The sequence below is a fragment of the Melanostigma gelatinosum genome (assembly GCF_949748355.1).
Source record: "Melanostigma gelatinosum genome assembly, chromosome: 15".
NCBI lineage: Eukaryota > Metazoa > Chordata > Actinopteri > Perciformes > Zoarcidae > Melanostigma > Melanostigma gelatinosum.
The window spans coordinates 12,976,895-12,990,912 of NC_136648.1; the positions used below are offsets into that span (position 1 = coordinate 12,976,895).

Below are 14,018 nucleotides of genomic sequence, written 5' to 3' on the forward strand. Positions count from 1 at the left end.
CTTTTACTTTATTTTCTATGTTATGACTTTTTAAAACTTTTTCTCTTTCGACATTCTATACTATGTCTTTTTTTGAAAAACTTTTTCGACATACTATGCTATGGTTTATTTAAAAATAACTGTTTTGGACATACTATGGCTTTTTTAATTGTTTTTGACATTGTCTATGACTTTAAAAAAAATTTTAACATACTATTAGATTTTTTGGACATGCTATATTGTGACTTAATTTGACATACTATAATATTACTTTTTGGACCTACTATACTGTGACTTTTTTGAGATAATATTCTATGACTTCATATGATTTATTTTAGACATACTATTCTTTGACTTTTTTGACACAGTATACAATGACATATTGACATATTATGCTATGACTTTTTTGACATATTAAACTGACTTTTTTCGACATACTGTGACTTTTTTCGACTTACTATGATTTATTTATTTGCTACACTTTGACTTTTTTGTGACTTTTATGATGTACAACACTATGACTTATTTTGATTTGCTATACTATGACTTTATTTTACTTTTTGTGAGATACTATACAATGACTTTTTTTCGATATACTATACTGTGACTTTTTTAAAACTTTTTTTGACATACTATTCTTTTACATTTTTGATTGTACTTTGACTTTTTATTCGACATGCTATGTTATGACTTTTTCATGACTTTTTTCACATACTATATTCAGACTTTTTTTTTTAAAGACTTTTGACATACATAACTGTTTTTTTGACATGCTACCCTATGACTTCTTTCTTTTTTTGATCATTATTACTACTTATTGAGGCCAAATGCTAATATGCAGCATTGCCTGATGTTCAATTGCACATCTTTGACATGTGTTCCTCATATGTTGGAGTAGAATACGTATTACATATCAGGCCTTTTTTTGGCCCAGCTCATCAATCAGCTAATAATGGCAGCTCATCAATTATGTAAATCTCTCAGTTTGCCAACACACACACACACACACACACACACACACACACACACACACACACACACACACACACACACACACACGTCCGTCAGTCCACAAACAAGTAGGAGAGCTGTGAAGAGTCTAAAACAAGTCTTTATTGGTCAATATACAGAAAGCAGTGGGATGACCACTAAAGAGAGAAATCCCAACCATTTTGTTTACAAAAGAAAAAGAAACAGATATATAAAATAACTGTCTTGAACATTTTTACAGGGTTTGTTATTATATGTAAAAGAATCTTTTTCACTTTGATCTTTCAGAAGCACAATATGACAGAGAGGGACGAGGGAAACAAGGCAATTGTTTCACAATGATGACATCACAATCACAGGTGAATAGGCCAACAGGGAGGGGCAGGAGACGTATCAGTTCAGAGGGAGTAATAGTCATTGATACTGTGCACTTCTGTTTGTTGTCCTGGTGAAGTTGTGCAGGAGTGACGACTTGATAACACCAGGAAACAAACACCAGTGGGTCTTCATCTGACTGTATAAGGGGCACACCATTAATTTAACACATTACCGTTTACTTGTCAAAAGGAAAACTTCTCCATCTGTCAAGTCTGAGAATATAACCTTGATGATGGAATCGGGGATATTTTAACTTTGACATGTGACAAACCTTTATCCTGGTTTCAAAAACATATTTGACAGAGGTGTCGATAGTGTTTTGCTCTGCGATTAGTCTCATTCATGACAGTAATAACTGACAATAACAGTAGTTGTGTTAATCTTAGGCTAAGTTGGGACTCAGAGCAGGTTTTTTGTATTGTCACACACATTTACCCAGAATCCATAGCAAATGAATCTTACTTATCATTACATTTATGCAATGGATCAATTTATAGACATATATCTAAGTGAGCTTGATCTAAAGCACACAGTTGAAGTTGGTATTGTGTTGTGTAAAGTTAAAATATTTGTGAAACCAGCCCTTGTGCATTTGCCAAGCTGGTCTAAGAAGAGATGCTACTCAGTTGCTCTGCTGTCTCTGTTGCAATTTTGACCTTTTTCCCCAAATCTGTCTCTTGTACGTCCCAAACCATTAAGCGAGTGCAGTTTTAAATCGCTGGAGTACCCCTGTTTCTGTGTACTGGTCCTTTATACTGGGCCCATAATTGCATAGAGGGCTCCTTTTACTATGGGATTAAAAACACAGAACAACAGTGGCATACAGTAACATCTCTGTATTATTTCATCTGCTGAAAAAAGAAAGAGAACTGATCAAACCCTAAACAGTAGAAGCTACAATAGGCCACAGTATTGATAGAGTTGGTACACAGGCAGATGCAAACAAAGTATTTTAACTACAATCAACTTTTTTTGTCAGATCAGTGATCAATTTAACTTTAAAATACTTTTGAGAAATTAAAGGTGTAATATATTCGAAGTTAATAATGCTGCTTTGTATATAAATAAGGATGAATATGAAATGCTTATGGTAGGAGATCAAATATCCAGGTTGTTTCTCTTTAGTGTCCAGGCCACAAAACTCAGCACTGATCACACAGAGGGAGAGATTTGAGTTAAATATTGCAACAGAGGATATATACACTGAGTGACAATACGGCTATGTTATACCTACTATATAGGCCAAAGGAATTCTATTTTTAAATGTTCATGGATACATCAACAAATAAATACGTTTATGGATACATGATAAATACATGATAAATCTGCTAATAACTCACTATCTTGCAGAGAATCTGTTTAAAACATAAACGATACAAAAGTAATCTGTTGACACATCCACTTTCACGTATTAAATGTTTGGATAAAAGCCCACATTATTGTGTTAACGTAAGAATTGGAGATCATTTGTGTCACTAAATTCAAGAGTTTAGATTTAATTTCATCACATAAGTGTGAATATATAATGAGAAGACTGTGCTTGTTTGATATTCATCCTATATTTAGCTTCATTGACTGCGAATGACAATATACATATGCACAGACAATGTTTTCCAGCAGTGTGGGACTGCAGCTGATTCTGTAGTTCTGACTTTGTCCAGCAGAGGGAGATGTGTCACTAAAAACGACAACGTGGGAAGATTCAAAGTGTTTTTTTCCAGCAACAGATTGTAAATAATTTTATCAGAGATTCTGTTTTGTTTGTGTGTCCGTGTGTTTGTGTGTGTGTGTGTGTGTGTGTGTGTGTGTGTGTGTGTGTTTGTGTGTGTGTGTTTGTGTTTGTCGGCCCTACCTGTAGCGAGCATAAAGGAATGTCTGCCTAACGCATGTTTGTGTGCGTGTGTGTGTGTGTGTGTGTGGTTGATATAGAGAGAGGGATAGACACAGAGACAGAGAGAGACAGAGAGAGACAGAGACGGAGAGAGAGAGAGAGAGAGAGAGAGAGAGAGAGAGAGAGAGACGTATATGTAAAGAATGTTTGTATGTGCAGATATATGTTTATGTATGTGTGGTCAGTATGTTGTGGAGGAACTGTCCCACTCTATTTTTTCCTTCTGCTTCCTCTCTTCCACCTCTTCTCTCTCTTCTTCTCCATCCTCTTCATCTGCATCACTGTTGTCGGACTCTGCACTTGTCATTCCTCCCACCTGTTCCTCATCCTCTTCTTCTTCTTCCTCCTCATCACGCTCTTCTTCTTTCTCCTCCTCATCATGCGGCTGAGCTCCTCCTACGTTCTAGAAAACAAAGCGTGATTTAGTAAAGGTCACCACAGCTCCCAAATCCACTTTACGGTGGCATCAAATGTAATAGAGCTATTTGTAAGATGTTTAAATGAGCATTCTGAAGGAGTAAAACATCTCAAAACTAAATTTAAAAAAGTAATCCAACCTCCATGGGGTTGACAGTGATGGTGAGTGCAGAGTTGTCCCAGTCTTCCTCAGTGTCTTTGACCTCCTCCTCATCTTCTCTGGACCCCTCCTGATGTGTGGCGTGGATCCTGTACACGCCAATGACCACAATCACCACCAGGGCGGCGATACAGACCACAATAACTGCTGTGGCTGCTGGTGGTGCTGCTCCTGAAGGAGAAAAGGTATATACTGTATATATCATGTACACATAGACAGCTGCAGATTCGTATCTTGGGTTGCAGCAATTTAGTTAGACAATGCTTTACAACAACCTCCAGTTTAATCATCTTATCTCATCTTAGAAAGCTGGTGATAATAAGCACATGATCGTTCAGTTAAAACATCTTTCTTTGACGCCTATGTGTCTATAATGCATTATAAACATATATATGCTCATAGCACTGTATATTATAGTTTTTAGCGGGGCTAGGCAATATGGGGAAAATCAAATGTGAAATAGTTTGACCCTTTGATATTGATATTGGGACAATATTTTAGGGTTGACCATTATTGTCATTACCATATCAATATAAAACAAATGTCACTCATAGTGACTTATAACCGGTCTGTCATGAATGCAACAATCCTTACAGCACCAAATCTCCACCACAGAATACATTTGAATGACATTTGTGGCTTACCTGACATGTGCGAGTTGAAAGTGTGTATCATGAGCGGGTGATGGACGGGTCTCATGTACTGAGGTTGGGCAGCCATATGATTGACATGTTCCACAGGTGCTGAGTGGTGAAGAGCACTAACCTTAAGTACAGAGGAGAGACGAAGACTATTATCCCCAAGAAAAAGAAGGTGGACCATCATTTGTGCAACCAAAATAAAGAAACTAAAAGGAAGATGGCAGACAATGTGGTACGAAAGGAACTAACTGAGCACAGGAAAGATCACAAGCAAGATAAAAGAAAATGGAGAAAAGGAGCACGAAAAAGACACATGACAGACCACAGGGAGTTGATACAGAGTGAAGGACATGAAGAGAAGAAGAGAGTAAAAAAGAGGTCAAATATGGCTCTTGAAATACATCAAACCGACCTCCAAATTGAACTCATTGCTGGTGTAACGTCCGTTGAGTTCAGAGCAGGTGAGTCTGAACTTTCTCTCACTCAGGGTGGCTGGTCGCCAGTTCCTGTAGCGCAGCTGTCTCAGTGCCTGCTCATAGTGGGCCATGGAGTCCACACCTTGTAACACGCAAGAAGAAATGTGTGATACTCCGGTCTAAAATATGTCATGCAGCACTGTGTGTCAGTTTGTACCTGAAATACGTTATTACACGAGATTTCAGGGACCTTCACAGCTGTCTTACTCTATAGATCGTGGATCTTATTGCTGTATAAAGGGCAAAGCATTTTAGAGATATTCGTCACGGTTTTAAGGTGGAAAGGATGTGCATTTCACGATGTCTTCCCAGCATAGAGCATTAGAGCCACACATCATCCCTCTTGCCAGAGTGGTAAGCCCTACCGTATATTGATATTCCAGAGGTGGAGTTGGTGGCATCCAGGTGTTTTCCCAACAAGGCACTGTGATGAATCTCCAAACTCTCTGTCTCAGGACTCAGTTCTTCCCCAATTACCAGCACATCGCAGTAGTCCAAGTTATGCATCACCTCCATCACACCTTGTCTATGGGCTGTACGCATGGACACAGAATGAATAGTGTAGATCCAAAATTATAAATATCCAGTGCACATAAACGCAAAAAAGATTACAACCCTAACCGTAACAGGTATTTAAAAAACGCATTTTCTTTAAAATGAACGATAATATTGCTACAAGGCTGGTATGAAATGAGAGCATCTTAACAATCCTCTCCACTCACATCCACCAAAGCTGTCTCCCTTCATCACTGTGCTGGTGATGTGAAGCTCTTTGAAGGGTGCCACACCCAGTGCGCCCCGCAGGTCATCGGCGGGCCTGACGAGACGATTAGATCCTGCAATGGTGATTCTCGGTTCACTGGGCGGCAGGACCATCACCACTGACTTGATGTCTGGGATGGAGAGACACGTGTCCTCGCCGAAACACCTGACACACACACACACACACGCAGAAGAAGAGGAAGAGAGGGGTTACAGGGAAAGATGGTGTTACTGCTCCACTGCTCATCATTTTGTAATTACGAAATGCAGATTGTTTGTATTCCAGGAGGAGACATAGTGCTGTACTCATGGATTTTAGGATCAGCATAGAAAATGGACGCACAGAAAACATGTGTTAAAAAGCCCAGAAAACATTTTTATCAGATAAATATATGACAAAATAAGCAATATGTCAATAATAAATAAAAAGAGGTGGTATGAAAAAACACACTCAGTTATTTTCGTTTCTGTTCAACACTACACAACTAAACTGCCTCATCGGGATTGTGTGGGTACGGGTTTGATCAGATGTGATTGCCGTAGCCTGGCAACATCAGCAAACAACCGCCAACTGTCATAAGATTTTGATTCAAAAGTGTCTGAATCCTGATTGATTCACAGAAATATGTGGCATTGTCTTTGGTACCTTTTGAGTCCTGCTCACTTCAAACCAGTAAGAGGAGCAGGGACGAAAACACAAGCACACATATCGCTTGTGTATAATAATGAAACGGGTTTTACTTAACTTTTCAAGGTCTTTAAGTTGCACGACTTTGTTTCATTTTCCAGTTGATAACTGAATATCACTTCTAAAGGTTTGTTAAATGCCAGAACAAGATTTTTATAACGACAGTTACAACAAACACTTACAAATACAGGCTACTTCAAAAGATTTAGGTATATGTTTTGATGATTTTGCATAATGTGAATATCACTTACTAGTTTCAAAGGCTAATTTATGACATAACCGAACCCCAAAAATCCTCCTTTAATTCAACATCTTTATATTCAAAGTTTTGCCCCCAAAGTGATTGTCTTGTTTTCATTGATGGACAGAAAATGTTCATGTTCACCATATATTACTGTGTGACGGGGACTTCGTGACATTATTTGGTGTTCACTTCAGTATCCCCATTTGTTCTGAAGAATGTATATAATTACAGTATGTATATTGGGTAAAATGTCAAAAACAGGTTTTCGTGTACTGGGTGGTTTCAATATGTTACTCTTTGCTCTTTGAAAATTGTGTCTAACAGTTAAAAAAAATAATAATAACATAATTAAAAAAAGTCTGAAAATCCCAATTCAAACTGAAGCATCCCTTCGTAAACTGTTAAGTTACAAAAACAAAATGTTGCAATGAAGTAAAGCATCCCTTGCACACGTTTGAAGTGAGTGTAATTAGCTTTGACCTCATACAAGAATACATCTCCAAAAGGAGAAATAGCCCATTTGAAAGAAAAGCTAAATATAACAAGACAGGTGTTCGTAACAAAAAGACAAGAAACGCAGCTTTCAAACGACACCTTCAAGAAGAATTTGAAAAAATATCAACAATGTGTAATGCGACTGCATATTATTGTTTCGTCTCAGTCACAGACGGCAGATTCAACATATCTGCTGAGTGTAAAGGCGGATCCGTCTGTCTTTATCTCGAGGGGAGCTGTGAAGTGTTGTTCAGCGTTAGACGGCCTGTGTTGCAGCTCCGCTCCCCGAGCTCGCCTCACTTTATCGACCAGCTCACATCTAAGCGGATTTGACCTGTCACCAAATGAGCAGGCGCGGGATGGGTGTGGAGACGGGAACATGAGCAAGCGCTCCAACACACACATATGCAGCATACAACTAAACACACACAAAGTGGCACACATGGGCATACAAGTTATGTTAGGATAGACACATACTTTAAGAGTGAGGAGAAGCGCACACACACACACACACAAACACAAACACACACACATAAAAACACCCACAAAACACACAAGCATGTTACATTCAATGTGATGCAGTTGGGAAGAAGTATTTTCCTTTTCATTCTCTTGTGAAAGGAACACTTCATATTGTTTTATGATTTACAGTTAACAGTATATGCAGCACACATATACGGTCATATCGTGTGTTTTTGATCATAAATCCAGCTATACCAGTGGAAGATTTTCATATTTCCTGTGTGTAAATATGAGATTTGGGGTCACCAAAGAGATGAGTATTAATCCTTTGAATAGCCACTGCAAATATCAGGGAAAGACAAGCCACTTTTATGATGCATTGTTGTGTGGAGCAAACTGTTTGTAATTTGATTTCATAACAATGGGCCCAGCAGTTGTCGAGATAATGTCCTTTGAACAAATGTTGGACAAACAGGCCGACTAATATCCCCATCCTTGGGAGAGGACAAAGTCAATTCAAATTAAATTAAATCCAGACATGGAATCACAGAAAGACACACATACAAAAACAGACAGACAAACTAGAGCGCCTTGCGATGGCATCACACCGGCCACAACGCCACACATTGTCGAGGCTGGTAATAAAAGAAAGAGAGATAATAAAAAGTGAGGACAAATAGAGGCTCACAAGATGGTGTTCCCGTTCACCCAGAGGCTTAATGTCCTCAATGGCCAGCTGGTTTGTTTAGTGGTTTTAATAGTTTTCACACCAATGATCTATCCTTTGCCATCTCACCGGGAGTTCTGTAGCTTAAAGACAAAGTCAGACACAATGATATTCATAAGGTTGAATGGGTTGAACTGGGAAGCTCCTACAGCGAATGTGAAAACGTGAAACGAAGTGAATGTAGAGATGGATGTTAAAAAAGTCAAAGTGTGAGTGAACATGCATCCTGCAAGTACATGTGCACTTACTGTACGCTGGTGGTGATGTGTAGCCGTCGGAGGCCGGGCGTAGGGAACTGGCGAGAGTTAATGTAGGAGACCTTTGACATGGCTGTGCTGATGCTGTCCAGATCTTCTCCTTCCACCACCAGCACAGACTGGGCGGGGTTAAAATGGAACTGGACACACAAATAAATACTATTTGTCCTCAAAGAATCCTCCAGTTGAAACAATTGTGTTCATGTTGTAGCTCAAACGACATTATTTGAGTCTTGGCTTGATGAGGAATGACATGTTATCATATATGTTGTAGAGTAGCTTCCTGTAATGCTATCCTGAACAGGACACAGTGTCTTACATCCTCTGTAGCACCGCTAAGGTGGTAGAAGTTACTGTCACTCAAAGGCTGGATTAAGGTGTGTGTGTGTGTAAGTGAACTTGTACATCTATCTTTGTGAGGACCTTCAGCAGGACGACATTTTGGCCGGTCCTCACTTCTTATTATGTCAATGAGTGTCCTCACAGAGATATCATTACAAAGAGGTGCGTGTGTGTTTTCACACACCTTAATGTCCTTAGCGAGGCTTTCAAGGGAGTTGATATCGAGGCCTTCTTTGCAGGCCTGCAAACAGGAAATAACCTTCTGGGTTTCAATGCGGCCTGGTCGGATTGTCAGACCTGACAGGCTGCCATGGAAGTACTGGGTGAACCTCGGGGTCCTTACCTCACCACCTAAAGGGAGAGCGAGAAAGGAGAGAACCACAAATAGGAAAAAAGGAAAAGTGTGAAATGAGAGGTTTAAGGAGAGAAGTGGAAAGGGGCAGAGGAGACGAGGGGGAAAAAAAGGTCAGTTGGATAGATACAGATCGGGTAAGTCAAAATGTCAGCCAATTCCTAGTGTCACATTTTCCTTGTCTGCTTTTTTTCACCGGCCGTGTAATAACGTTCCTGTCCTTTCAGATCCGACCACTTCCACCTGCCCCCATACCCCTGTGTTCCTGCCATTGCCCATCCCCTCCTGCACCCATCTGTTCCCACGTCTCCATTAGCCCAGTAGCATATACACTGGCCCACGTCCATTAATTACCCGCCAAATCGTATGCTCTGCTCCGGCCTTCAGCATTCCAGCTGTTTTCTCTGACTGCCTTTTGGACTCGTGCTGTCTAGCCTCATCCCTTGTTGGATACATTTGCCTCATCCTTCCTGCCGGTCTGGTTTTGACTGTGGCCTGTTTTCAACCTTGAGTAGACTTTAGCTTTTTATTTTACCAGCCTGGTCTCACAGTTTTTACTGAGCCTTTGCAGGGTACAAGAGACAACAACATGTATTCTGTATGTTTCCAGGGAAAAAGCACAGAAATAACATCCATGAATCTTTTTCACACACCACCCATTTACACATTTATATGTTCTTTAGGCAGAATTGTAAATTGTACACTGTATATTGTGCTCTTGAAATATGAATTATTCTGAAAATAATCTATGAACAGTATGAATAGTTTTGGTTCATAATGATAATCAAATAAAGCAAAAACATAAAATAGAATTTGACGTAAAAAAAAATGCACAGAACATAAAACGGAAAACAGCCTTAAAGGAAACTTTAATTTAATTGAATTATTTATAAGTGGTGATTTTATGTTTTTTGTTTAAAATGATAAAAACAAACTTCTGCAGGCGGAAACCTCCGGGTCTGTAATGCCATTAGCTCCCTGGTGATTGACGGGTCACTATCGATGCGTTGTCCGGAGATGTCTCTGTTTTTCTCTCATGCTATCGCAGAGTGTTTTCGGGTCATGAAAGTTAATTGCAACCTTCTGTTCGCCTTAAAATGTCTTGGCTGCACCGTCACGTGTCACTTCTGGTTGAAAAAAACAACAACAAGATGGCAACGGCCAAAAACCAAGATGAACTCAAGGCCTCAAAATGGCAGCACACAAACCAATTGAGGACGTCACGCTGAATATATCCGCTTCTTATTTACAGCCTATGACTTCTACAGCAAAGACCCATGCAACACAGCATTTTAAATGTAGGTATGAAACAATCCGCATATCTTTTGCCCTTTTTCAAATCATCGTTTATACTCTTGACCTATAACCATATTACAACCAGCTGCAACAAAATTCCCTTCTGTTATACTGAATATATAGTATGCTCTTCAGTTGACGAAAGTTGACGAAATAATTTTCTCTTCTGAGGTTACGAACCCACTTACTGTAACACAGCCTGGATGTTCTCCTCGTCTGCTGCACTGAACTCTTCTGCACAGCGAGGCTCAGGGGAACAGTAGACAGTAACAGCAGATATTACTGTGAACAACAGCTACAGTATGGGGCTGGAGGCATCTACACTCGCTCAGCTCCGTCAATGTGAATCATACAGGGGTGTGTGTGTACACGTAGAGATGAGAGGTAGGATCCTGTCATAAAGACACCAAACAACTGCCTTCAGCATGCTCGGCAACAGGAGACTTATACTGCTGACTTTACAAGCAGTGAGGTAACACAGCGGTTCTCCCACAGTCTCGTAAAAACTGCACCTATAGAAGTAATGGTTGATGATCACAGCTAGATAATTAAAGGGGAAATATGGCTGTCTACACCACAATATTAACAAGAAGATTATGAAGTTGTTTTTCTAATTTGTCTTTGAGAGAGGTTATTGGTGCTTGTGTTGCCTTAGATCCTTCTCCTTTGAAGCGGAGCACCACTTTTTACATGTTTTATCTCCTGGAGCTCTGAGAAGCAGAGGGTGGGCACTGCCAAGAACTGTTAGGACCAACAGCATATGATTTGCACTAACCATGTAATCAACATTACAGCATCTGGTATGCTGTCAAACAACAGACTTTAGAATCTGTTCACCCACACTCAGAATCCCCAACGAGCTGTGGGCGAATGGGAAGTTAGACAAAAAGTACCCAATCTTTGCTCCCAAATTCAGTCTCCAATCAGTATTTGTTCTGTGCATGTATGAGGGGTGAGCTTAGCCTCAAGTCCAAAAACAGAACGGTTATGAGTCATTCTGGGATTTGTCATCCCATTTCACTAATAGTCACTTTTCTGTGTTGTAAGAGTTCAAAAAGTCACAACGTAAAGCCTTCTTACTACTTTGCTACATAGAAATATATTTCACATCTAGATCACAACCAAAGCCAATTAACACATTGCAAAACACAGTGTGTTGTTCTATGACAATGTTCTATGATGTGTGCTGTTAGTCATGTTCTTGTTGCAATGCCGAGGCTAATTATGTGAAGAGGTTCCCCATCTGGTGTGAAATGTCAAACATGCAAAAGGTGATTTGAAATATCTTTGTTGTTTTTAAAATAACAAAGATATAATAACTAACAATTTGACTGGTTTGTGGTACAATCACAAACTGCAAGAACTAAGAACATCGCCCTCATTATAGGCTTTATTAGTCTTATTCTTTATACTTGCCCATGCATTATTTAATCAGAAATGGTAAGCACTGGGTTTTTAGCGATGGCAGTATGTAAGCAGGGGCATATGGGACATTTCCATCACCTCCCTTTCTCTCCACATGTGGGAACTATCGTCATTATTCTGCTCTTCAGTCTCTTCATCACTCTGACAAATGCACCGTTGAAAGGTTTTCATCAACAAAACGTCTTTGTGATTGAATGACAAAGTGCAAACTGGACTGAAGCTTTGGATTGCCCGTGTGTAGATGTGCAGATGTTTTTTTTAATGGATTCATGAAAAAAGAGAAATGAATGAAAGGACAGGGAAAGAGGAAGAGGACACGTCACATGTTGCACGGCAGGTCTTTCAAAGACATTGATATATAAGAGCATGAACAACTATAATATCTTCATGTAAGCTAATTCACAAATCATGATGATTATTAAATAGATATTTTAGACATCAGTGCTGCAGACTATTGCAGATGTTGACTTCTTGAGCGTGAAGAAGACATAAAACATGTTTAGTTTCTAATTCTAAAGGCTGTAAAAGCCATTTCATTGTGGTTCACTTCAACAGTGGTTTCATCTTGGATATTAAATGTGACTTTTCTCATTTCACCGAGTGCTAAAAGCAAACTAAAATGGCAGCACAGTGTCCCAAAGATTGAACACTTCCTGGTGATATATGTTGACTGATGCCTTTTATTATCAACATAAAACTACCTCGGATTCCCGATGCCGATATCTCCGCGCTTTGTTAGTTATGTATACTGCACTGTGAAATTTGACACCCACTTTCCTGTTGCACATTAAATGAGATGGCAAACACCCATTTCGCATCCAAACGGCTTGTTACGACAGAAAACTGCTTCAGAAAACAACAACCATCCATTTCTTGTACGGAAAAACATGTTTTTTGCTTTCGGGGCAGTGAAAACACGGTCTGAATGCCTTTCATGTCTCATCATTTTGCTGTTGATTGTTGGGAGAAGGGGATGGATAAATGAGAGACTCTGCAAGGCAATCTTGCTCGCTAATGGCCTGAAAAGTTATCAGTTGCGGCTTAGTGAAGCTTAAAGCGGCTTCATTGGGATGTAATAGCTGGCAAAGTTGTCCTCCATTCACTCTAGCTAATCCTTCCTTCAGGGCTTTCTCCCACAATCAAGAGATTCATGGAAAGAGGCAGAAAGAGAGGCCTGTATGAAGCAACGAAGAAAGTGATGATGACAAAAAGAAAATTGCAATCAGGCATAGGATGAAAAGAAATTAAAATGGCAACCAAAATGTCATCAGGATTGAAGCTTTGGATGATGCCGGTGAGCATTATGAGCGTGATTTAGAGGCAAGCTGCAGAACGGTCTCATTCTGCCCTCCTGTAAAGCACTTTTGTTTAATTATTCCAGTCATAAACACGGCAGCAGGGTAAGCTGTTATTCATTCCAATGTGATCACTGCTCGCTCTCTTTCCCTGCCACTGGAACTGACATGCAGAATTTCCCGTGTGATACCCACTCTGCTCGTACCCACTCTGCTCGTGACTCTCCATTTCAAAGAAGAAATACTCGCAGCCCCGGGGAATGAATCTTAATCTCTTTAATTATCTGAACAGAAAGTCTCCGGCTTCCCCGCTCTCTCACTCACTCTCCCTGTTTGTGCGTCAAATGTAATTTTCAACATATTTTGGCTGCTGTGCCACTTTGTTGATGCTATTTCTCAGTTTGCTGTACTGTAAGCTTCCGTCTTTTCCAGGTTGGTCCCCTTTGCATGTAGAAAAAGCACATTGTATTTCGTTACACCTGTACACCGATCTGTTCTCAGTTCTGTTTCTGTAGTAAGAGTTTCTGATCAAAATACTTGGATCTCAATATATAGCTTTATTGTTTTTATACAAAATTAAGTTAGAAAGTAAGCGGCAGTAAAGCAATTTAGAGGTTTTCCAAAAGACATTTCCTCATTCTGTTTCTATTTCTTTTGTGTACCACTTTTTCTATTTGGTTTCCCAACAAGCATTTACAATACTAAAGCAGTCGTGACCACCAACAACCAATAACCAATAAA

General features: G+C 39.6%; 1 protein-coding gene across 1 annotated transcript in view; it reads right to left on the minus strand.

The window, feature by feature from the left end:
• Positions 1-1,072: 1,072 nt before the first annotated feature.
• Positions 1,073-14,018, minus strand: part of LOC306789406 (calsyntenin-2-like) — a 58,604-nt gene continuing 45,658 nt past the window's right edge. Inside the window, exons 10-17 of the mRNA XM_079285332.1 lie at positions 9,094-9,260; positions 8,559-8,707; positions 5,655-5,860; positions 5,298-5,465; positions 4,869-5,014; positions 4,460-4,580; positions 3,796-3,986; positions 1,073-3,641 (exon numbers count right to left, since the gene is read on the minus strand). Coding sequence (XP_079141458.1) covers positions 3,420-3,641; positions 3,796-3,986; positions 4,460-4,580; positions 4,869-5,014; positions 5,298-5,465; positions 5,655-5,860; positions 8,559-8,707; positions 9,094-9,260 — 1,370 coding nt within the window. The 3' untranslated portion in view covers positions 1,073-3,419. The remainder of the gene's footprint in view (positions 3,642-3,795; positions 3,987-4,459; positions 4,581-4,868; positions 5,015-5,297; positions 5,466-5,654; positions 5,861-8,558; positions 8,708-9,093; positions 9,261-14,018) is intronic.